The 26936-nt window shown below is 38.1% G+C and overlaps 1 protein-coding gene across 1 annotated transcript; it reads right to left on the bottom strand.

Moving 5' to 3' along the window:
• On the bottom strand, window positions 1-24836 carry LOC118790674. The gene is made up of 10 exons (XM_036547666.1): window positions 24767-24836; window positions 23987-24322; window positions 22997-23347; window positions 22215-22340; window positions 17186-17539; window positions 16383-16733; window positions 11107-11460; window positions 9709-10059; window positions 3715-3752; window positions 1-96 (listed from the first exon to the last, which is right to left on the bottom strand). The coding sequence occupies exons 1-10, from the start codon at window positions 24834-24836 to the stop codon at window positions 1-3; spliced, it is 2427 nt and encodes an 808-aa protein (XP_036403559.1).
• Between the last annotated feature and the right edge of the window lie 2100 nt (window positions 24837-26936).

Genomic DNA, 26936 nt, shown 5'->3' with positions numbered 1-26936 from the left:
TCACTCTTTGGTGAGCTGCATGCGTCCGCTGGTGCTGAGGTGAGGGAGATTCCCATGCGCTTTGTAGAGGGGCGGAGTCTGAGGCTGATGACAGAACTGAGGGTGGGAACAACAGAGACGAAATCTGATACCCTTCCATGGAATGGAAACATTGTTGCAGCACTGCAGTGTTTCTGAGGTGCCCCAAATCAATGCATGGTTGATGTGTTGGTCACAGTGGAACACTGAATTTTGGGGGGGGGGGGGTTAGGGGGTGAGTGGACCACACACACTGGGTGGTACAGAGAAACACTACCCTTACCTTCAGATGTTCTCTTGGGCTACACTTTACCAATGTGCAATGGACATTGTGCACTTACCAGTTCAGTATAAACCTGTTACCGTATTCAAAATGAGACAAAAACTATTTATTCTGGATGATGGCCTATGCATTTTTTTTTTTTTACCTATACAACACGAACAACATTAGAAGAAAATTTTCCGTTGGCATCCCTTACGGCTCAGTTGGTTAAGTTGCTTATTTTGAGCACATTAGTTTACGTATAGTCATACCAACATATTTCATACCTAATGAAATGAACTACCCTATGAAAATTAATGTATGTACACTACGTACTTTTCACTACTCATTTCACGCTGAAACTAAGCTGTGACATTCATCTGAGTCTTTTTCTGATCAGGGCCACAGAGCAGCATCAACAGCACAGCTCCTAAGAAGGGGAAAAACACATAGGCATCAAACACATTCATTCTTAAAATCACATCTTCAATGCCTCCAAGTTTGTCACTTGTATTGGGGTGGCAGGTATGCCATCCACAAAGTTACAGGTCAAGACGACATACACCATTCTTATACAGAACCAAGAGTTAGGCCTTTTTTGAGACCCACGATCACAATCAAGGTCTGACTCATTACAATCATTTACTTCTGTGCCATATAACTTCATGTTAACATGCAATATTTGGATCTCATTAGGCCACACAATAAATACATTTCTACCTGAAGGACATTTCACAGTGGATGGTGGACCACCATCTAAAGCTTAACCTGGCTAAGACTGAGATAATTTACTTTCCATCCAGGTCCTCCATGTTTCAAGACCCCTCATACCTACAATCAGTCAATGTATGTTCCCCAAAGAAGCTCTGTAACTGTGGGGCAACTATCTCATCCCAGTGGGGGTCACTCTCTTCTGTATTCCTGCGTTTACTGGTCCCTCAGTGGGGGTCACGGGGGTCAGGACAGCCAAATCACTGGCCGTCTTTCAAGGCAGACTGAAGATCCACCCCTTCAGACTGCATCTCATTTCTACTTCAATCTCTACCCCCTAACACCTGCTACTTGTCTTACCTATTCGTTGTTTTACGTGTAGTATGTTTTAGATTCTCTGTGACTATGGTGTATGGTAGTGGTGTACTTGGCTTCCCTTAGTTTCTAGGCTGTCTAGTCAGGTTGCACAAGTTAAATTGTGGTAGGGCTTGAATAGTGTTATGCTCACATTCTCTGGTTTGGGAGTGTTGCCTGGTCTGACACTGCTGCTCAGTCAACTTGAATGGATACACTTCTGTTATTTTGTGCTGGAAGTCACTCTTGATAAGAGCAATATGCCATTAATAATCCTCCAGACCCCCAATCTGTCCACTCTCTATTAATACCTCCACATATTTAACCAACAGCCACAACTATTCATGGTAGCCAATCACAAGTTAAAGATAACATTCCTCCATGGTCATGAGGCATGAGCTTAATGTGTGATACAAATATGGCTAACCACAGTTCTCCCTCACCATAGTGCAGTTGAGAGCAAACCTACCTCGCCAACTTACGTGTCTTTCCTGAATCATATAAAGTCGTGTGTCCGTCCTTCATGAGTTATTACAAACAACTCCAACCTATAACGTGCATGTCAAAAATAAAACCACACCCAATTTTTACATCACGTTTATTTGCACTGTATTTATCTGCAAATGTCAAAACCGTTATTAAAATGCATTGCTTAAACAGCTTGTAAACATGTAAACAGCTTACATAAATACAGATAGCTGCTCTCTTTGTCGATCAGGTGATGCAAAGCAAATACTTTACAGAAACTAGCTAGCTAGGTAGATCTAGCTCGTCAGCTAGGTGTTTCCCCTATCCGTTACTGGGTATACTTGTTTGCCATAGCTAAATTTGCTAGCAGTCTCGAAATGCAAGGACCTGGTAATAAACGAACATTCCCCGAAGGGTAACCGATGTAGGCAATGCTACACGTAAAAATATCAAAACCTTTGATTGCTAGCTGGCTAGCCATCAGATTATGCTTCTCAACGATTGTAATGTATTGGGAGCAAACACACCGTGGATGGATCTGTACTCGCTAATCAGTTGCCAAATAATTGCTTCGTTCAAGAGTACAACTGTCTCCCTTTGTAGGCGAACCGCAATGACAGAACCACAGCACAGCATTTGACCAATTAACATTTTATTCAATCAGGGAAAGGCACAGGCTAGATACATTAGCATGACCGACACATTTAACAGATGAAATTGATAATCGAATCAATCGAACGCGGGTGTTTAAAGTTGTGTTTAATTAGACAGGTGTTTGATTGGGAGAACACTGGGTGCATAGTCTGAGCATAGCATGGATGATGTACACATGACAATGGTTTTAAAATCTGTGAGAATTATTAACTAAGACCAACCATTAGCTGTATAAATTACGTATATTTTGTGTTAACAACTGACTAACTAAGGTAATGGAGCAGACACAAGCAAGCTCAGAGTTCATTTAAAAGAAAAAAATCCTGCTGTATTTATGGAGCATTTCTGTCCAGAAGGGTGCCATGCATTCAAGCATACAGTAAAGATATTACCTCTGTGCACATTAATAACTGCAATTTCAGTTAACATACATATACCTATATAGGCAAGTATACATAATATGTAAGTATATATAAATGTGGTTTTGCTTCACATGTGTAACAGAGGTAAAACAACTTCATTTAACAATTTAACATCCTTAATTTTAACAACATAAAAGGAATTGCTTTATTCCTTCTAAAAGCACAATCTGTTCAGTAAATAACTCATTTTTCTATTAGGTATTCTGCTTCCTCTAATCTTTTTCATTGTACACTGTCACCAAAATTCCACTGCCCCAAAGCTCTGAAATCTTTGATGCTATGAATATCCATCACATGGATAATTAGCTTTTTTTTTTTTTACATCACACATGTTTCTTGCTGCCTTTGTTGTCTCACATCAGCGTACAAAGGTTGGATCTCCACCTCTCTTCTTCTCCTTCCATCCTTTGGCCTTTTTGATTCAAAGCTCAAGGCAGCGTAGTTCACAGAGTCTGCATCATGATTCTAAAATTTTAAAAAAAAGGAGAAAAAAGTGGACATTCATCACATTGTTGTCTTTCAGTACTGTTGTTCAGCTCGATACGACACTATGAATGTGCTTTGTATTTGTTCATATATTTGGGCCATTGCAGCATCATTTCTTGTTTCCTCATGGAGCATGACCAAGTATGTCATCTCAGCTACAAGATCTCTGAAAACATTCCTATATCACTATGTTACATTAATTATTGGACTACTTTGATATTATATCATATTAATTTTTTATATTGCTGTGATTTCAAAATTTGACAAGGTTGTAAAAATGACGCTACACTGGCACAGTATAGTTTCAGAATAAAACTTGGAACAGATGTATCATTTTACCTGGGCCGCAGGTGAGGCACTCGTGCCCAGATGGGACCCTAGAACAGAACAGGTCAGAACAGCATCATTACAGATTCTGTTGCTTGTCAAAATCCGGATAGTGATCCACATTCTTTCATATCCAGCTAAAATATAAGACCGTGCAATTATTATCATCAGGGTTTATTACTTTTTCTGAATAGAAGTTTTATTAATCAGTATTGCTGGCAGTCTCTACACATGTGTCCCCCCATTTCATTCACATTTCCTGCACAGTTTTCCTACAAGCTGTCAAATGATGATTGAACTTGTAAAAGATACAGTGTTAAACATAACTGGAAATTCTCATGTGTAATCTTTACAATGTAATTTTTAGATGTGTAACCTTTATAAAATGTAAATCTGACACATTATTACAGCGGTAACTGCAGCTGCAGTGAACTTTATCTTCTACTCAGAGAATATACATTCAAGTGTATACATTTATACATACATTTCTTTTTTTTCTCAGACTTTTTTTGTTAATTTCAGCAATTACACCAAACTCTAAGTTTACCAGTTACACAAAAAGACAACCCTTGATTAAATTAGTGATGTAAACATATGGATGACAATTGGACCAGTATTTCTTAAAATAATGAGATGTTTTGAGGAGGAAAACAGATGGTATTCACAAACAAATCATCAAATAGCAATTGCGGGCAATGATGTTGTATGGCTGGATGTGACTGACAAACACACAGCGCAATGGTCATTAATTCTTTAAGTCATTAACTCTCAATTATTAACTCTATCCCACATATACTTTGAAAGCACACAACAGTTTATAAGCAAGAAATATACAGCATTTTACGGCCTGTCATTTTCAAGTCAACAGTGCACCTATCACTGAGAATATTCCAAAATGTTAATATTAAGAAATTTTTCCATCTCAGAATTATTCAAACTTCTCTGACCTGATGGGACTATTTTAGCTCTCCTCCACATGAGAACGAGGATGAGATTTGCAGTCAGGGAGACCATAACAGTGAACACCAACACAAGGACAATATACTGCCAAATGTTGCTGTGATTGTCTGGAGAAAGAAAAAGTATAGACACATAGCCACATTTTTTGTATGTTGAATTGTTTGATTCCTCTGTCTTGTGTAATGAACACTAAACTGGAACTAGTACCAGTGCTATTGGTGTGTCAATTTACTTAGTATATATTACTATTGTGATGTCATTAAAAAAAAATCATAGAATTAGAAAAATACATTGTGATACATGAATATAATCTATTGTGGAAAGTTATACAAAAGTAAATTACTGGCAAGTAAAACTACTATTTGCCATACGTGGGTCACTGATCTGACTTTCTTAATCTTTAGACTTTTTTAAATCTTTAAAACTATTTATTTGTTTGTTTTATCTTATTTATATATTTTTAGAAGCTCTGAAAATCACATTACACATTCAGATTGCTAATGTACTGTAGAACTTAATATAATGGCAGAGGATGGGCTTTGACTTTGTGACTTTGTATCTCCTGTTTGAAAAAAGGCAGATTAGTTTAAAATGATGTCAATAAGCATCCCCCACCACAAGTTTCATAATGTATGCCACACTATTCCAGGGTAGTCAAACTCTATTTACAATAACTGAATACCTTCTAAATTTGAATTTAATTCAGCTTACCTTCAAACTCCAGCTTGGTCTCGTTCCCAAACAGGATTTCCCGACAGGTGGCCACACATCGCTTATAATCAGAATGTTTACCTGTTGCTATAGATATGATTCTGTCTCATTGTTTTTGAACATTATTTCCAGTTGACTCTTAAATAAGTGATTTTCATAGATGGACTGCACTGTAGTAGATTATAAAGAAAACGTAAATGAAGTCCATTTCACAAACTGTGACTATGAAGTAAATCAAGTGTTGTAAGGAATTTACTTTGAATATTTACTTTACCTTTGAGAATCAAAAAAGTGCCTTCAGCAAATTCTGTGGTTGGAAACTCTCCATTTGCACAGTAATATGATGCGGAGTCTGATGGCTGGGTTTTTGAGATTGTCAGGTTAATCCTTCCTTCACCCTTCTGAACTGAGAAGCGTGGGTTATATTTAAACTCATTGTAGAAATTGGCATTTTTGTGATATGTGTAAAATGATGATATGAGTTGAGGCTTCTTTCCCACAGCTTGCTTGTACCATGATAAGCGAGATTCTCCCTCCTTGGGATAGAAGCACTGCAGAGTGACATCGTCTCCAAGCTTAGCCGTCACCAGGCGATCTGGCTGAACGATGGCTTGATTTTGTGTCAAGGCTGAAAAACACAATAATCTGATGACTGAAGTAGATATAGTGTAATACTACAATAGAACATCAGCATAGGTACAGATAGAGGATTTTAATAAATAAAATATACACATACACAAATATACAAACACACATAATGCCTAATAATTATGCACAAGAGTAACATACCTATTTCATACTAATGTGCACAGAGTAATCATGATATATAAGTGTGACATTATATTACAGTGCCAACGATGATCTATGCTAATGCAACATTAAGCGACATCACAGTTAAATTACTCTTGATGTTTGATAAATATGTCAGAAATACATTTATAATATATTAAACATTTTCAGCACAACACACACACACACACACACACACACACACACCGTTTGTACATTGTCCATTTTTCATAGTACATTTTCTACATGATGCATTATATCAGATTCAGAGTTGTTAGTTTGATTGAGCTAAACATCTTACATCTACATGTTTTAGAGTAATCTGGTATCCTGATGGAGAACAGAACAGAAGTGAGAGGTAAGATAGATTGGTACTTACACAGTTCACTGAGAAGCATGAAGCCAATGAAAATCAGTCTCCAAAGCACCTTTGGAGGTCCAGTCTTCATCACAATTTATGTAATGAGACTAAAAGCTACAAACAATAATGAGAATGACAATCTAAATAGGTAGAGAAGGAGAGGAGCAACTATGTATGTGTATTTGTGCAAGATGTAAGTAGATGCTTTGAATGAAGTGTGTTTGTGCATGTGTGTCTGCGTACCTTTGTATATATATGTGTGTGTGTGTGTGTGTGTGTGTGTGTGTGTGTGTGTACGCTGGCATCATGATGGGTTATTTCAGGCCTTTTTCACTGCATGCATGTGAGAGCTGTGGTCACAGAGGTGTCTGAGTTGGAAGGAATCGAGCCGAGGGAAGTCTTTAAAACATTCTTTTGATATTAAGAGATCAGGGGTGTGCATTGTTTTTAGCTGGTTGCACAATACCTGACACTGAATTCTCCCCATCATGAACAAAATGTATGAAACATTTCAGCACAAAAGACAAACATATGCCAACTTACATTTTTACATATGTATACGGTAAAGTATTTAATGTTTTATTTAGTTCAGCATTTTGTTACAGAATGCTTTGATATATATAGCAAAAAATAGGAGTTTGACCATATGACATGTACTGTACATGATCAGTATTTGGTACTAACGAAGTGACCATCTAATATGATTGGTCACAACATGTGCATGCACCATATATCACTCTCACAGGTAAATATGGCCCTGAATGAGAGAGGGAGGAAGTGTGAGCTACAGCAGACAGCTCCTGCTGCACACCACTGGCTGCTGGCTGCCTCTGGCCTTTGCTACACCGCTGAAGATTAACAGGAAAACGGACAGAGAAAACCACCCACATTCAGAATGCTTGGTGGTCTGAATATACTCTATCTCTCTACTTTCATCTTTGCTCTGACAACCAACAGTTGTCATCTCTGTCTCCGCCCAGTGTGAGTTAGCTCTGCACACATGCTGGCATGTTGAACATGGCTCTGCACTCCAGACAGCAGCTGATGGAGGATAGAAGGTTTAATCCAGAACAACCCAACGTGCCGTGTAGGCCAACAAAGCAAAGACGTGGCATGTAGTGTTGCAGCTGCATGTGAAATAGTGAGTGAAACACGGAGCACACACATCCTCGACTTGCTATAGCAAGCTAGACTACATAAGCAAGGTGCATAAATTGATGTGTACCTTGACGGTTCCCCACTGGTAGAGGAATCTACCATTACCAAGTTTCAGTCTGTGTTATCTTATAAGCAGCTGCATTCTCTGCAACAGCTATTTGTCATTAACTATCAGCACTGAAAAGCAATGCAGTTATTGTTATCAGAGGTGGCAGCAGTGTGTTTAACCGTATTTTTGAGATTCTTTTAAGATGCTTTTTTTTGTATTTTTGTTTTCTAATACAGCTAACTTGTTGTGTTAAGCCCCAGAGAAAATAGTTTACAGATGTGTGTGTAAGCAACCAATGAACAATACTGATTTGATGTTGCCTTTTCAACAAAAATAGACAACTAATAATTCAAGCAATGATCATTGTTAATTCATACTGCCTTTTGAACAAAAACGGACATTTAGCATTTCAGGAAAATATCAATGTGGATGCAATGTCATTTTTGTGTCACTTAACAAAAATGATAAAGTTGACCATAATTTAATATAATAATTTGATATTGATCATATGACCATGATGTAATCTTAACATTATTCCATATTATGAATCTCTGGTCCACTTGAGACTTGAGCTCTAGGTGGAGGTAAAACCTGTTAGATTGCTAAAACCTGTTAGATTAGTACTGTTTCAGCTGAGATACTCTTTAAGGGATGCTGATTTTTAAATTCACCCTGTTCAAATTAGATAATATGCTATTATTTCTTACCTCTTTTTGTTAGAGTACATCTCCAAAACCACAATTATTCAGACATAAACAGTAAGATGGTAAAAAAAAAAAAACGTTTCTTGCTCTCTGGCATGGAAAAGGTTTAAACACAATTTAGCATACAGTAGACCACCATTCGGTTTAGACACTCAGTTCTAACACTTCCTGTATTGTGAGAACTGGTAGCTGAAACAGCCAAAGTAGTCATTGAAAAATCAAAATATTCATGAAGCAAATGTTTCCATTGTCTTGATTGTCTGATGAACAGAACACATATTAATTCCAGATAGAACCATATGGATTGTAGCTGTGTGGTGTGATGATCTGTGCATGAAAATGAGGAAATAATGACAACAAAAGTAAAGGAACGTACAAATTTTATTAATGAAAAACATATTAAAAAATAAATTCCATGACAGAGGGACAGATTACAAAATTTATGAAGTACATGTTTGCCAGCATAGTTGTCACTCTTCAAAAAGCACACAGAATCATATTCAGAATTCAAATTCATTTTAACTGTGTGTTTCCTGAATTTTCATGTCTATATTTTTGTACTCATCTTACTTTGTGAAACAGATATATTACATTGGAGCCCTCATTGCTTAATGATACCATAAAATAGAAGCACACTTACACACTGTGAGTAATCTGAAATGGCCTGAGAAAAACTTGAGCAAGCAAGCGAAACGAAACACCCTTCATCAGTATAAATACAGAAAACATACCAATGTACTGCTATAATTGTATTGATATAAGAACTCTTTTATCTGGAGTATACCATTACGAGATCAAAGTTGTTAATCTCATAAGTAAATACAATGTGATTTGGGTGGAGTGAGTTAGAAGAGATGCAACACATTTTGATTCATACATTTGTTGCGGTCAGGTACAAGTTTAGCCATTTGCACTCAGTAGTAATATGGCAAAATGAGGTCTGACTAGAACTCATGAGCCAATTGACCAGTTCTTTGACTGATATCACAGTGTCATAACAGTATTACCCTCACTAACGTTTACAATAGAGCAGGACACATATGACCACAAAGCAGGAGAGGACTCCAGTCCTGACGATGGAGAGCCCGACAAGCATGGATAATTTTGCAGCACATTCATGCCCTGAAAGAACAAAACCTCATAATTACACTAAGGAACACTCACCAGAAAAATTTACTCTGTCAACCTATTGAGGTTTGCTTATTTTTTCATTTCATAGTTAAAGCAATATGTAAGTATAATATTCAAATTAGAATAAATTTAATTGAGCTTACGTTCAAAGTCCATCTCCGTCCCATTCCCAAACAGGATCTCCCCACAGGTGGCCACAGCACAGTAGTAAGTCCCAGCATCAAAGAGGCTGAGGTTCCTCTTGGGGAGCTTGTAGACACAGCTCTGTGTAGGAGACCCAGCCCCAGAGCTCCTCTCACACTGATCACTCCTGTTTCCATGGGTGTAAATGATTCCTGGAGAGGACTCTCCTGAGCCCTGTCTGAACCAGTACACACTGTGTTCTCCTGCACAGGTCTCAGTGTCTATTGTACACTGCAGAGTCACAGAGTCTCCTGGCTGCACTGGCTCAGACACGGGCTGCTGCACTACTGTCCTGCTGTTAGACTCTGAACCTATGATTAATTAAAACATTTTTTTAAAATGAGACGACTGTATTCAGTTCTGATTGTGTTTAAGTTTTATCACTCACAAATCACATGGTAGGAGACATAGCACAGTACAGAGAGCTTATTGGTTCATGAATACGGCAGATATTTTTGTTCATCATCTAAAAGCATCTTTCATCTTGCTACCATGTGTACTTGTGAGTGGTATCCCAGCACTTAGCTTTCTGAGACAAGTTTTTTTTCTAATAACATTTAACTTGTTAATTAGCTAGTTGTCCAGTCAAGCTTGCAAGGAGGAAATATTGCACAAATGTCAATAAGCAGGAAAAGTAGCAAGTCTGACAGCCACTTTGATTCTGAAAGTCAGATCTACAAATAAATGGATAGAATGTATGATTATGTTTTATAACATTTACATTTTAAGAAAAATGTACTGAGCCAAAGTCTTCAAATATGGTACAAATTACACAGTGCAGTAATGATATGCAATCCTTTAATACATAAAATAAAAGTGAGACTCAGATTAATTACTTTAGAGTGTCGCAGTGCAGTTGCTATCATTGCCTGGGTCACAGCTGCATTGTGGGTTCAGATTCCTTTCCTGTCTGCTCCCTGACCTTTATAATCTAAGAGTATAGACTGTGCAATGGTCAGTTTAGCAGCTGCTTCTCTTTGGTTGGTGTTAAAAAGATAACCAGGTGTGTTTTCCTTAAAATACCTACCTTCATTGGTTCTACGGTCATCTCTACAGTCAAACAGGTTCTCTTTCACTTATTACATAATGTTACACTTAACTGAATATCATATTGGTGAGTGGGCCAAAAATGATTCTCATCATAGGATCGCTTATAATCAGAATGTTTACCTGTTGCTATAGATATGATTCTGTCTCATTGTTTTTGAACATTATTTCCAGTTGACTCTTAAATAAGTGATTTTCCTAGATGGACTGCACTGTAATAGATCACAAAGAAAAATTAAATGAAGTCCATTTCACAAACTGTGACTATGAAGTAAATGTTGTACGGAATTTAATCTGAATATGTACTTTACCTTTGAGCATCAAAAAAGTGCCTTCTGCAAATTCTATGTTGTTAAAAACTGCTTTTCCACAGTAATACGACGCAGAGTCTGACGTTTGGGTTTTTGAGATTGTCAGGCTAATCCAGGTTAAGCCACTCTGAACTCTGAAGCGTGGGTTATCCTTAAACTCGTTGTAAAAAATGGCATTTTTATCAGATGTGTAACATGAAGATATGAGTTGAGGTTTCTTTCCCGCAGTTTGCTTGTACCATGCTATGAAAGATGATTCCTCCTCGGGATAGAAGCACTGCAGAGTGACATCGTCTCCAAGCTCAGCCGTCACCAGGCGATCTGGCTGAACGATGCCTTCAGTTTGTGTCAGAGCTGAAAAAACACAATATTCTGATTACCGGCACTGATACAGTGTCATTCTATAGTAACACACGAAGATAGATATAGATAGAACATAAAGCTGAAAATTTTTGATAAAATATACACATAATGCCTAATAATTATACATGAGTATCTATTTCATACTAATGTGCACAGAGAGAGATCACAAAATCTAAGTATGCAATTATATTAGTGTTTAAATTATTTTCCATGAAAATACAACATTAACTAATAACTAATTAATTCCTTAATAATGTTGAAGTATTGATTAATCTAAGGAGGTTATATTGAAATTATACAATGCTTTAGTCAGACCTCACTTGGAATACTGTGTGCAGTTCTGGGCACCACACTATAAGAAAGATATTGAAAAAGTTCTTGAAAAATTTCAAAGCAGGACAACTAAGTTAATTCCTGGCATGAAATATAAAAGCTACGAGGAAAGACTCAAGTTACTTAACCTATTTAGACTCAGCGAGAGATGACTTAGGGGTGATTTCATATAGGTTTTTAAATTTATAAAAGGACTCAATAAGGTTAATTACAATACATTTTTTTAGGGTGAGTTCAGTCTGTAGAACAAGGGGACATAAATGGAAACTAGTTAAGAGTAAGTTCCGCACTGATATATGGAAGTACTGTTTTACACAAAGAGTTTTCAATACATGGAATAGGTTGCCAGGTCATGTAGTTGAGGCAGAGACCCTTGCTGTGTTCAAGTTCAAGCTTTGGATTCTCGTTAATTGTAACGGCGAGCTTAGCTGGGCCGAATGGCCTGTTCTCGTCATAATATGATCTTATGTTCTAATATATTAAACATTCTCAGCACACAACACTCACTCACTGCCTTTTTTCATATTGTACATTGTCCATTTTAGAGTAGTCTGGTATACTGTTAATAATGGAGAACAGAACTGATTACAGCGATAGAGGTAAGATAGATTCTCACTTACACAGTTCACTGAAAAGCATCAAGCCAATGAAGATCAGTCCAAGTGTCTTTGGAGGTCCAGTCTGCATCACAATTTATGTAATGAGAATAAAAGCTACAAGCAGTAATAATGACCTTCTAAATAGCTGAAGCAACTATGTATGTGTATTCATGCAAGATGTAAGTGGATGCTTTGAATGAGGTGTGTATGTGCGTGTGTCTGCGTACTTTAGTATATATGTGTGTGTGTGGTGGGGTGTGTGTGTGTCTGTCTGTGTGTGTGTACGCTGGCATCATGATGGGTTATTTCAGGCCTTTTTCACTGCATGCATGTGAGACCTGTGGTCACAGAGGTGTCTGAGCTGGAAGGATTCAAGCTGAGGGAGGTCTTTAAAACATTCTTTTGATATTATGAGAGCACTGGTGTGCATTGTTTTTAGCTGGTTGCACAATACCTGACACTGAATTTTCCCTATCATGAACAAAATGTATGAAACATTTCAGACACACATATGCAAACTTGTATACAGTATACATGTATACAGTGAAGTATTTAATGTTTATTGAGTGCAGCATTTTGCAACAGAATAATTTGACATATAACAAAAAATAGGAGTGTTACTGTATGACGTACTGTATGTGATCAATATTTGGTACCAATGTGGTACTAATGGTACTAAGTGACCATCTGATAGGATTGTTCTCAACATGTGTGTACACTGTATGTAGCTCTAACAGCTGAATGCAGCCCTGAATGAGAGAGGGAGGAAGTGTGACTACAGCAGACAACCCCTACTGCACACCACTGGCTACTGGCTGCCTCTGGCCTTTGCTACACCACTGAAGATTAACAGGAAAACGGACAGAGAAAACCACCCACATTCAGAAGACTTGGCGGTTTGAATATACTCTATCTCTTTACTTTCATCTTTGCTCTGACAACCAACAGTTGTCATCTCTGTCTCCGCCCACTGTGAGTTAGCTCTACACACATGCTGACATGTTGAACGTGACTCTGCACTCCAGACAGCAGCTGATGGAGGATAGAAGGTTTAATCCAGAACAACAAGGCAAACATGTGGAATGTAGTGTTACAGCTGCATGTGGAGTCAATCACTAAGTACAGCCAGGATACCCAATACCCAAATGATGCCCCAGGAGTGCACTAGATGTGCCATTGCAAATTTTAATGCCACACTTCTGCCTGATATGGTAGGCCTAGGCTATAAAAAGAAAAAAAATATTTGTCAAACTTTTTGTCTTTCTTTCCTTCCTTAATTAAAAAAGTTACCATGACAGGGATAAAATAAATATTTATGTGACTTTGAGCAAATCCGTTTCCCCAGACTAGGAGTCCACATCCAACAAGCTGCTGTAGCTACATGCTGCTGTAGGGGGCGTGGCCTTGCTTACAACATGTCTACAGCTGTCACAGATGGGCGTGGCCAGTGAAAGCAAAGATCCTCTCTGAACAGAGTTTTTTGTGCAATTGGGGTCACAGTTTTTGTTTGCAAGACTGTCCTGATTGGCCAGTGCATGGCCTCCATCACACCCACAACTCATGAAACAGTGTTCCCCGGCCCACCTGAGATTTGAGCTCTACGTTGAGGCGCCACATTGGCCTGACCACGCCTCTTTGCGTGTGACCGGAACCATTCCATTTATTTCTGAGTTTTTTCCCCATTAAAATTCATGTGGTACCATCTCACAATTAAGAATGTCACGATCCATGAAATCAATATCTGGAAATCTTCAACCATTGCATTTAATGTTCAAACACAATGTTGTGCATAGAAAAATGACATCATCATATACATTTTCATCACATAAAATAAACAAATTGTTCTTGTTTAAATTTATGGTGCAATCACATAGTTCTTCTTTACAGTTATCGTGAGAAAAGATGGAATCAAAATAATCTTCAATGTTGTGATTATTTGTCATTAAGATGTTTACTTTTTAATGTCACCTCTTCAGTTTCCTATTGTCTTTGTTGTCTCACATCAGCGTACAAAGGCTGGATCTCCACCTCTCTTCTTCTCCTTCCATTCTTAGGCTTTTTTGACTCAAAGCTCAAGGCAGCATAGTTCACAGAGTCTGTGTCATGATGCTAAAGTTTAAAAAAAGGAGAAAAAAGTGGACATTTTTCCACATTGTTGTCTTCCAGGACCGTTGTTCAGCTCGATACGACACTATGAATGTGCTTTGGATCATTCATGTACTGGGAGCTGTGCTGCATCATTTTCTGCTTCCTGTTAATTTATGCCCGGGTTCACACGGGGCAGTGCCAAGTATGTTATCACAGCTACAAGCGCTCTGAAAATATTCCTATATCATTGTTTTATATTAAATAATTGTAAAATACATTATATTAAATATATGGTAAAAATGATGCTGCACTGGCACAAGTGAAAAAGAGATATATCATTTTACCTGGGTGACAGCTGAAGCACTAGTGCCCAGAGGGAACCCTAGAACAGAACAGGTCAGAACAGCATCATTAAGGTTTCTGTTGCTTGTAGAAATCTACATAGTGATCCACATTCTTTCATATCCAGCTAAAATATAACACAGCGCAATTATCAGTCCACACATTTTATAACTCCTTCTGAATGGTAGTTTTATTAATCAGTACTTTGTTGTCAGCAGATGTCTCTACACTTGTGTCCCTCCATTTCTTTCGTATTTTCTGAACAGTTTGCCTACAAGCCTTCAAATTATGATTGAACTTGTAAAAGATAGTTAAACATAATTAAATACAATAAAAATAATAATTCATCTGCAATGAACCTTCCAAACAGCAGCAGCAGTGCGCTTTATCTTTAACTCAGAGTAATACATTCAAGGCAGTGAATCTTTATTTCTTTTATTTCTCAGACTTTCGTTAATTTCAGCATTTACCAAACTTATTTAACCACATAATACCAAACTGAGCATTTAACCAAAGTTTACCAGTTAATGAAAAAACCTTGATTAAATTTGTAAGGTAAACACATAGATGATATATGGACCAGTATTTCTTAAAATAACTGTTATAATCAAGATGTTTTGAGGAGGGGAATAGACGATATTCACACACAAATCATAAAATACCAATTGTGGGCAATGATGTTGCATAGCTGGATTTGACTTACAAACAGATAGGACAATAGTCATTAACTCTTCTCCCATGTATTCTTGGAATGCACACTACAGTCAATGGGCAAGTAGCATACGGCATTTTACAGCTTGTCATTGTTAGTCAACAGTGCACATATCACTGAGAATATTCCAAAATGTAAAATTAGGAAAATTATCAACTGAGAATTAATCAAACTTCTCTTACCTGATGGGACTCTTTTGGTTCTCCTCCACATAAGAACAAGGATGAGATTTGTAGTCAGGGAGATCATAACAGTAACCGCCAACACAAGGACAATATACTGCCAACCACTGCTCTGATTGTCTGGAGCAAGAAAAATATAGAGACGGATGAAGAGATTTTTTTACCCCATACATTTAACTGTTTCCACTGGCCTTTGAAATAAGCAGTAACCAACTGGTACAAAAGCAGTTACGCATCTTGCCTACTGTTGGTGCATCAATTCATTTAATACAGTCTGAAACCTACATTGTGACAACACAATATGATCTAAATTGCTTAAAACAACAAGAGCATCTATGCTCGAAAGATATTGAGCACGAAAGTTAGTTACATGTATGACAGCTTTTACCTGTGAATCTATAAAACTATGTTATGTTTGCTTCATCTCATTCATATTTTTAAGAAGCTCTGACAAATCATATTAGATTGCTAATCACATTCAGATTGCTAATCTATTGTAGAACTTAATATAATGACACAGGATGGGTTCTGACTTTGTCTCTACTGTCTGAAAAAAAAGTTTCAAATGATGTCAATAAGCATCCCGTATCCATAATTTTGTTAATTTATGCAATAGTATTCTAAAGAAATTATAGAGTATTCACAACAACTGAATACCTCCTAAATCCAGCTTGGTCCCATTCCCAAACAGGATCTCCCCACAGGTGGCAACAGCACAGTAGTAAGTCCCAGAATCAGAGAGGCTGAAGTTCCTCTTGGGGAGCTTGTAGACACAGCTCTGTGTAGGAGACCCAGCCCCAGAGCTCCTCTCACACTGATCACTGCTGTTTCCATGGGTGTAAATGACTCCTGGAGAGGACTCTCCTGAGCCCTGTCTGAACCAGTACACACTGTGTTCTCCTGCACAGGTCTCAGCATCTATTGTACACTGCAGAGTCACAGAGTCTCCTGGCTGCACTGGCTCAGACACGGGCTGCTGCACTACTGTCCTGCTCTTCAACTCTGACGCTATAATTAATTTAGAAATGTTTTTAATTGGACCATTGTGTTCAATCCTCATTGTGTGTACATTTTATTACACAAATATTGCATGGTAAGAGACATAAGACCCAAGAGGGCAATGTTTATTATAATCTGAAAACATCTTTCTTCTTTCTGCTATGTCAACTGGTATCCTGTCACATAGTTAATAACCCACTCCAGTTGACTGAGTATCATATTTGTGAGTGGGCCCAAAATGATTATCATAATAGGATTGCTTATAATTAGAATATTTAAGTGTAACTATAGATATGAGTCTGTCCCAGTGTTTTCAACATTATGTCCAGTTGACTTTTAAATAAGCTGTTTGATGGAATTCACTGTAGTAGATTATAAAGAAAAATTAAATGAAGTCCATTTCACAAACTGTAACTATGAAGTAAATGTTGTACGGAATTTAATCTGAATATGTACTTTACCTTTGAGCATCAAAAAAGTGCCTTCTGCAAATTCTATGTTGTTAAAAACTGCTTTTCCACAGTAATACGACGCAGAGTCTGACGTTTGGGTTTTTGAGATTGTCAGGTTAATCCAGGTTAAGCCACTCTGAACTCTGAAGCGTGGGTTATCCTTAAACTCGTTGTAAAAAATGGCATTTTTATCAGATGTGTAACATGAAGATATGAGTTGAGGTTTCTTTCCCGCAGTTTGCTTGTACCATGCTATGAAAGATGATTCCTCCTTGGGATAGAAGCACTGCAGAGTGACATCGTCTCCAAGCTCAGCCGTCACCAGGAGATCTGGCTGAACGATGCCTTCAGTTTGTGTCAGAGCTGAAAAAACACAATATTCTGATCACCGGCACTGATACAGTGTCATTCTATAGTAATGCACGAACATAGATATAGATAGAACATAAAGCTGAAATTTTTGATAAAATATACACATAATGCCTAATAATTATACATTAAGAGTACCTATTTCATACTAATGTGCATGGACAGAATAATCATGAAATCTAAGTATGCAATTATATTAGTGCTTAAATAGTGTGAAACGATTATCTATGAAAACACAACATTAAGTGACATCACACTACCTTACACATGATGTTTGACAAATATGTTAGAAACACATTTATAATATATTAAACATTTTCAGCACACAACACAAACACACACCTTTTTTACATACTGTACACTGTCCACTTTAGTACATTTTCTACATGATGCATTATATCAGATTTAGACATATTAGTTTGATTGATTGATTAGCTAAACATCTTACATCTACATCTTTTAGGGTAATCTGGTATGCTTTCAATAATAGAGAACAGAACTGAATCAATTACAGTGATAGAGATATGACAGATTGGTACTTACACAGTTCACTGAGAAGTATCAGGCCAATGCAGATCAGTCCGAGTGTCTTTGGAGGTCCAGTCTTCATCACAATTTATGCAAGGAGTAAAATAGCTACAAACAGTGATGACAGTCTAAATAGCTGGAGACAGAGAGGAGCAACTATGTATGTGTATTCATGCAAGATGTAAGTAGATGCTTTGAGTGTGGTGTGTGTGTGTGTGTCTGCGTGTCTGCGTATCTTTGTATATATATGTGTGCGCGCGTGTATGTGTGTGTGTGTGTGTGAGAGACAGAGAAAGAGAAAGAGAGAGAGTGTGAGGGTGTGTGTGTGTGTGTGTGTGTGTGCCTGTGTTGGCTTCGGCCTTTTATCACTGCATGCATGTGAGACCTGTGACCACAGAGGTGGTTGAGTTGGAACGACTCAAGCCCAGGAGTTCTTTAAAAAAAAACTTCATTTGATATGAAGAGAAGTGGTACACATTGTTTCTAGATAGTTGTACCTGACACTGAACACTCCCTGCTCATTTTGAGCACAATGTATGAAACATTTCAGTGCAAAACGAGCACATAAACAAACTTACATTTCTACATATGTATACAGTAGGTATTTAACATTTTATTGAGTGAAGCATTTTGTAGGAATAGGAGTGTCTCTGTATGAGATGTACTGTACGTGATCGGTTTTCAACAGTAATGAAGTGATCATCTGAGAGTATTGGTCACAACAGATTTGTGCAGTATGTGTAACTCTCACAGGTAAATATAGCCCTGAATCAGAGAGGAAGTGTGAGCTACAGCAGACAGCTCCTACTGCACACCACTGGCTGCCGGCTGCCTGTGACCTTTGCCACACTGCTGAAGATTAACAGGAAAACAGACAGAGCAAACCATCCACATTCAGAATACTTGGTGGTTTTAACACACTCTGTCTCTCTGTACTTTCATCTTTGCTGTGACAACAAATACAGCTGTCATCTCCGTCTCTGCCCGGTGTGAGTTAGCTCTGCACACATGCTGGCATGCTGAACGTGACTCTGCACTGCAGACAGCAGACGGATGGAGGAAAGAAGGTTTAATCCAGGATAACAAGGCAAACATGTGGAATGTAGTGTCACAGCTGCATATGGAACGGTGCACCCAGTGAAGTGTGGCACTTGCACGCATGTTAAATCAGAAATACAGTACAGAAATCCACCATTGCCAAGCTTCAGCCTGTATTATTTTATAACCAGCTGCAGACCCTACATTAGTGTATGTAAGACACACTGGAAATGAATCAGAGAATCGGCCATTTGTCATAATCTATCTGCACTGATAAGCAACACTGTTAATAGTATCAGAGGTGACAGCAGTTTATTTAACCATATTTTTTTGTAGTTTTGTGTTGTAAAACAGCTAAATGGTTCTTCAGCTAATCACTAAGTACAGCCATGATAGCCAATGCCAGAATGATGCCCCTAGACTGCACTAGAGCTGCCATTTCAACTTAAATGCCACACTTCTGCCTGATATGGCAGGCCGAGGCTGTTAAAGGAAATAAAAACATTTGCCGTTATCTTTGTCATTCCTTCCTTCCTTAATAAAAATGAGTCATCATGACATGAAGAAAAATATATTTATGTGACTTTGAGCGAATCCATTTCCCCAGACTAGGAGTCCACATCCAACAAGCTGCTGTAGCTACATGCTGCTGTAGGGGGCGTGGCCTTGCTTCCCACACGTCTACATCTGTCACAGATGGGCGTGGCCAATGAAAGCAAAGATAGCTTACATCTGTTTTACTGCTCTCCTTCCTCACTGGAGAGAGTTTGCTGTGTAACTGGGGTTACAGATTTTGTTTGCAAGCACGTTAAGCCTCACAGATGATAGTTTAAGGATGTGCAAAGGAAACCAATGAACAAAAAGAAGCTCTGTTACTTGTTCTGTTTATGGAGCATTTAACTCCAAAAGGCTGCCATTCATTCAAGCATACAGTAAAAATATTACCTCTGTGTACATGAATACATACACATACCTATAGGCAAGTATATAAATGTGGTTTTGATTCATGTGTGTAACAAAAGACTTGAAAACAACCATTGCTTAATTTCTTTTATTAACACAAACCATTCAACAATAGACTCATTGTATTTGGTATTCTGCTATCTTCCTCTTATCTTGTTCCATTTTCATTGTTAATTGTTGTGAAAATTCCACTGCCCCAAGGCTCTAGGGCAAACATACGATTGCAATTCATCCCCTGATTGGTCAGTACATGGCCGCATTGTTGTCACACCCATTCAGGGGATATGGACACATGTTTGCAACCAAAAGCAAGTATGTTCAAATGCTTAGTCTCAGGCTCTTTAAAGTGTATGGAATACAGCTGTGACCAGCTCATAAGGAGAGGATTTTGCTCTGCATGATTCCTAACCCTTATTAGGCCAAAAAACAACACTTTGCAATTTGTAACGGAACGTCTTTGCATTGCTCTTAATTTATGATAAGCAGAAACATCCTGCTGCAGCCATGCATGTGTGGTATGCAACATGTGGCACATGCCTGCCACTTCAGACAGGAGCTTCAACGGTGGGCATCCCCTTTTCATGGTGTTCTGTTCTACCACAACCTTATTCCCCATTTATTCAAATTCATTTCTTCTCTGTCATTGTCCATTTGTTTAGTTAAGTCCTGGTCCACTTACGATCTGCTCTCTAGGCTGTGGTACCAGTTCAGAATAGCAGGATCCAAGAAGTCAATGTCTGGAAATCAGCAACAATGCATTTATTTTCAAAGACAATGTTGTGCATAGAAAAAATGTCTTATAACTATATACATTTCCATACAAAACAAATTGTATGTTTTTTTCATTTATGGTGCTATCACATAGTTATTCATTACAGTTATTGTGAGAAAGATTAAATTAAAATAATCTTTAATGTTGTCATTGTCATTAAGATGTTCTTCTTTTTAACATCATCTGTTAAGTTTCTCGTTGCCTTTGTCGTCTCACATCAGCGTACAAAACCTGGGTCTCCGTCTCTTTTCTCCTTCCACTCTTAGACTTTTTTGATGCAAAGCCCAAGGCAGCATAGTTCACAGAGTCTGCGTCATGATTCTACAGTTTAAAAAAGAGAAAAAAGTAAACATTTTCCACATTGTTGTCTTCCAGTACTGTGATTCAGCTATGTATTGAATGTGCTTTGTATCTGTTCATGTATTTGGACCTGTGCAGCATCATTTCTTGTTTCCTGTTAACTTATGCTACCAGACAAAGTGCCTGGGTTCACATGGAGCCATGCGGAGTATGTTATCACAGCTACAAGCTCTCTCAAACAACTTGAGAACCGATGTATCATTTTACCTGGGTTGCAGACGAAGCATTAGTGCCCAGAGGGAACCCTAGAACAGAACGGGTCAGAACAGCATCATTAATGTTTCTGTTGCATGTCTAAAACCAGACATTGATCCACATTCTTGCACATGCAGCACTTTATTATCCAGCTAAAATATGACCCCATTATCGTCACAGTTTACAACTTTTTCTGAACGGAATTTTTCTTCATCAGTACTTCCTTGTCAGCAAAAGTCAGTTCTACCTGCCCATCCATTTCTTTCACATTTCCTGAACAATTTTCCTATAAGCCTTCAAATGATGAACTTTACAGTGGTTGACAAATTTACAGTGGTGGACAAATTTACAGTTATAGACATGTGGCACTGGAAGTTCTGCAAAGGATTATGTGTAAACTTTACAAAATGTAAATCTCTTTACTCAGAGTAATACTTACAAGGCTGTGTTTCTCTAAGCTTTCCAGTAAGCCAAAAACACTAACCATGAATAAATGTGTGATATAAATAAAGACCATATATAGACCAGTATTTCTTCAAATAACATTTAATTGAGATGTTTTTAAGGAAGAAAATAGAAGATATTTACACACAAGCAATCAAACTGAGGGCAAGAAATTGTGGGCAATGAAGTTGTTGTAATGGATAGACGATTTTAATTAACTATTTTGCATTGCATGCTTTGAATGTACACTGTAATTTATGAGCAAAAAGCATACAGCATTTTACTCAGCAGTGCACATATCACTGAAAATATTCCAAAAGGTAAAAATTAGGAAAATTATCAATCAAGAATTAATCAAACTTCTCTTACCTGATGGGACTCCTTTGGTTCTCGTCCACATGAGAAAAAGGATGAGGTTTGTAGTCAGGGAGACCATAAGAGTAACCACCAACACAAGGACAATATACTGCCAAATATTGCTGTGATGGTCTGGAAAAAGAAATGTATAGACACATGTACACAGTTTTTCCCCATATGTTTAATTGTTTCCACTGGCTTTTGAAATGGGCAGTTAATCAACTGATAACACAAGCAGTTACTTAATTTGTCTACTACTGATGGATACACTTATGTTCTTTTGTGCTGGAAGTCACTCTGCATAAGATCGTCTGCTAAGTGAATATAATGTAATGTGTCAGTTTATGTCAGTTATACAATTTGTGTACATTGTGATGACAATATGATGTAAATTGTTGTGAACATGAGTAGCATCTATGCTCAAAAGTTAGAAAGCACAAAAGTGAGTTACAAGCAGGTAAAAGTATAAGCTGTCATACAAGAGTCACTAATCTGACTTTTAAGTGAGTACTAGAATTGATTTATACATATTATAGTTACCTGTAAATTTTTAAAACTATTTTATGTTTGCTTCACCTGATTCATATTTTTAAGAAGCTCTGAAAATTACATTACCTAATGAACTGTAGAACTTAATATAATGACAGAGGATGGGATCTGACTTTGTCTCTACTGTTTGAAAAAAAGGCAGATGAGTTTAAAATGATGTCAATAAGCATTCCCTATCCACAGTTTTGTTAACATAAGCCACACCATGCAAAGGTAATCACATTGTATTTTTAATAACTGAATACCTTCCAACTTCAGCTTGGTCCCGTTCCCAAACAGAATTTCCCCACAGGTGGCCACAGCACAGTAGTAAGTCCCAGCATCAGAGAGGCTGAGGTTCCTCTTGGGGAGCTTGTAGACACAGCTCTGTGTAGGAGACCCAGCCCCAGAGCTCCTCTCACACTGATCATTCCTGTTTCCATGGGTGTAAATGACTCCTGGAGAGGACTCTCCTGAGCCCTGTCTGAACCAGTACACACTGTGTTCTCCTGCACAGGTCTCAGTGTCTATTGTACACTGCAGAGTCACAGAGTCTCCTGGCTGCACTGGCTCAGACACGGGCTGCTGCACTACTGTCCTGCTGTTGACTTTTGAACCTAAAATTAATATAAATATAAATTTTAATGATATCACAGAGTTCAGTACTGATTGCACGTAGAATTTATTACACAAATATCACATGGTAGTGAAGGTAGCAGCAGAGAGCTCATATGTGAACGAATGGATACAATGAATGTTTAGTCTGAAAAGCATCTTTCTTCTTCCATCCATGTGGTCTGTCATTTCTGCACGTAACTACACTTAACTGCATTTTTCAGCTAAAAATATTTAACTTGTTAGGTTCTAAAATCATTAATAAGAAACAACAGATTTGTATATTCAAATGTTAAAGATTTTACTTTTCAATTTTTAGAAACAGCTAATTTAAGAATAAACTGGATATAATGATAAAAAACAATGGGACAGAATCACATCCATGCTAATCCTTAAATTTTCTGCTTATAAACAATCCTCTTATTAGAATCATTTTGGGCTCATTCTCAAACATGATACTCCGTCAAGCACATAAGTAAAGTAAAACATTTAAAATTTGAAAATACAAATCTGGTGTTTCTTAATGATTTTGGAACCTGTGCTGTAGCATATTATTGAGGAAATGTAAATTCAATCCACTCTGCAAACTGTGAGCAATAAATGAAATTATTAAATAAAACTAATTTGCATATATACTTTACCTGTAAGCGACAAAAAGGTTCCTTCTCCAAAGTTTACAGTATATAGATTTGCTCCACCACAGTAGTACATTGCTGAGTCCGAAGGCACCGTTTTCGAGATGGTCAGGTGGTTTGCTCTTTCTCCCCTCTGAACTGTGAAGCGTGGATCATCTTTAAACTCATTGTGAAAGGTGGCATTCTGAATGTGTTTGTATAATGTTGATATGAGCTGAGGCTTCTTTCCCACAGTTTGCTTGTACCATGACAAATAGGACGTTCCCACCTTGGGATATAAGCACTGCAGAGTGACATCGTCCCCAAGCTCAGCCGTCACCAGGGGATCTGGCTGAACGATTCCTTCAGTTTGTGTCAGAGCTGAAAAATATCATTCTGATTACTAAGACAGATACAATATAGTAACAACACCAATACCCGAGAGTAATTATGATGTGTAAGTGGGACATCACTTTATATTACTGTGTTTAAATAGTACCAAATGATGATACTTGTAAAAACGACATTATCTGTTACCACAGTACCCTGCTCATAGTCCTAAACAAATTTTCAGCATTTTCAGCAGTCAAGAAACACACAAAAAATACATTTCATTCACACATTTCATTCCTGCACATTTTGTGATTGCACGTTTTTTGTAATGAATTATATCATGAAAGCTCAAACATTATGATTGAGCTCAACATCTTTTTTGATTGATGTCAAATTCTGTAAAGCCTTAATGATGGAGAACTGTACTTAAGCAAATAAATTACAGTGATAGAGGTAAAATGGAATTAGACTTACCCACTTCACTGAGAAGCACTGAGCCAATGCAGATGAGTCTGTAGAGAGCTTGTGGAGGTCCACTCTTCATAATGACTTGTGTAAGTATAAAAGTGCATACTGCACTGAAGTACTAAACCAGCAGAGAAGAGGAGGAGCTACAACTGTACATATGAATATGTATGCAACAGATATAAATAGCTTTGATGCTTTGTGTGTGGTGTGTGCGTGATTGTGCACATTTGTGTAATTGTGTGAAGGTGTGCGTGCATTTGGGTGTGTACACATTGACGTATACGTGTTTTTGGCTTCACAATGGGGTGTTTCTGGCCTTTTTCACTGCATGCATGTGAGAGTTGTGGTCACAGAGGTGGTTGGGTGGAAAGGCACTGAGTGATGATAAACCTTTTTCATTTCATATGGAGAGATCAGAATTCTTCCTATTATGAGGAAAGTCATAGCAGCCACAAAACACACACACATACACACACATACGCTTATATTTGGCAGTGTGTATACCTTAAATATTTACAACTGCATTGAGTGCAGCCTTTTGTTAAATAATGATTTGATATAAAGACACAAGAGTTGTATCTTCTGAGGTGCAAGTAAATACTGTGCTCTGTACTAGTACATGTGACTGACAGGTTTGATCATGTCTGTGCATATACGTAACTCTCACAGGTAAATATGGCCCTGAATGAGAGAGGGAGGAAGTGTGAGCTACAGCAGACAGCTCCTGCTGCACACCACTGGCTGCTGGCTGCCTCTGGCCTTTGCTACACCGCTGAAGATTAACAGGAAAACGGACAGAGAAAACCATCCACATTTAGAATACTTTGTGGTCTGAACCTGCACTTTAATCTTTGCTCTCAAACAACTAACCAGCAGCGGTTGTCACTTCTTGTCTCAGCCCAGATTGAGTTAGCTCTACATGCAGGCTGGCATGTTGAACAGGTTGCCACACTCCTGTCAGCTGTTTACAGAGAGTAGGTTTAATCTGGGCAAGCAAAGTACTCTGTAGGAACTCTGTAGGTGTGTCTTTGTGGTTAAGTAAAAGGCTTTTTATTCAGTGATGGTTTCTCACAGCTCCAGTGACCTGCCCTCCTCACAATGAAAAGGTTTTTCATCCACTCTTCTGACCGCTTCAGAGACTGTCAGTGTACAGCCAGGCACAGGATGGAAGGAACCCACGTACCTGTTCTGCTTTTCTGGATAAGTAAGTTTGGCGAGCTTATTAAACACGCAGCACTTGTGGTAATCATGCCTGATGTGTTTAACGTGAAACGTCAGAGTGAAGTTTGGTGTGGGTAATATAGGCTGGATGTACTATAAGTGGCAGTTAGATGAAGTTCTATTTTTACGCATGAGTTCAGTTACCTGGAAGCCGACCTCAAAGCTCTGGGGGAATCTAAAACACAACAACTTGGGTGTGAGCACTCACGATGAACAGCGTTCAGACCGGTAAAACCATCAGCTTTGTCTCTGTGCTCCAGGTTTGTTTCCCGCGATCCTGGTCTCACAGCCTCTGTCGGTGACCTTGCAGCCCGGAGAGAACATCTCACTGCTCTGTTCAGCGGTCATGCGAGGTCCGGGCCACCTGGCCTGGTTCAGACAGGGACCAAACGGATCGGTACCTCTGTGCATCCTCTCATCTTACAATGCTCCCGGTTCAGAGGCCTCGTATCACAACGGGTTCCGGCAGAACCACGCAACACTGCAGCAGACCAGCGGTACCTACGTCCTCAAAATGATGAACGTGGATGTATCAGACTCTGGGCTCTACTTCTGTGGAATAATGCCAGATGACCACATGATCTTTGGCAATGCAACATTTCTAAGGGTTGAAGGTAAAATTGTGCTTCAGTATTCTGTTCACAGGAGAAGTCATTTAAATATTAAAATATGCTATAGAACGTTTCCATTTACTTGGTTGGATACTAATACATTTAAATATACATTCTGGAATGGTAATGAAAACTATATTGAAAAAAATCACTTCAATTGTTAGCATTGTCCATAATGCAATGCAGAACAAGAACTACTAATTTCTTATATTTTGAGGAGAATAAAGAACATTTAAGTAAAATATCAGACGTTACAGCTTTTATATATATTAAATATAAGTACCACGTCAATCACAATTTTCATGAGTTGATTACATGTAAATTCCTACCTACTGAGTTACCAC

The sequence above is a fragment of the Megalops cyprinoides genome, chromosome 16 (assembly GCF_013368585.1).
Source record: "Megalops cyprinoides isolate fMegCyp1 chromosome 16, fMegCyp1.pri, whole genome shotgun sequence".
Taxonomy (NCBI): domain Eukaryota; kingdom Metazoa; phylum Chordata; class Actinopteri; order Elopiformes; family Megalopidae; genus Megalops; species Megalops cyprinoides.
This window is presented reverse-complemented; position numbering and strand designations above follow the sequence as displayed.

Excerpts from the sequence above, each read along its gene's own strand:
- LOC118790674 (XM_036547666.1), bottom strand. The coding sequence starts at position 24,836 with ATGAAGAGTGGACCTCCACAAGCTCTCTACAGACTCATCTGCATTGGC. Across the intron at positions 22,341-22,996 it reads GACCAAGCTGAAGTTGGAAG|TTCCAGACCATCACAGCAAT; the intron begins GTATTCAGTTAT and ends ATACATTTCTTT. Across the intron at positions 97-3,714 it reads GTGCCTCACCTGCGGCCCAG|TTCTGTCATCAGCCTCAGAC; the intron begins GTAAAATGATAC and ends TCCCACCCTCAG.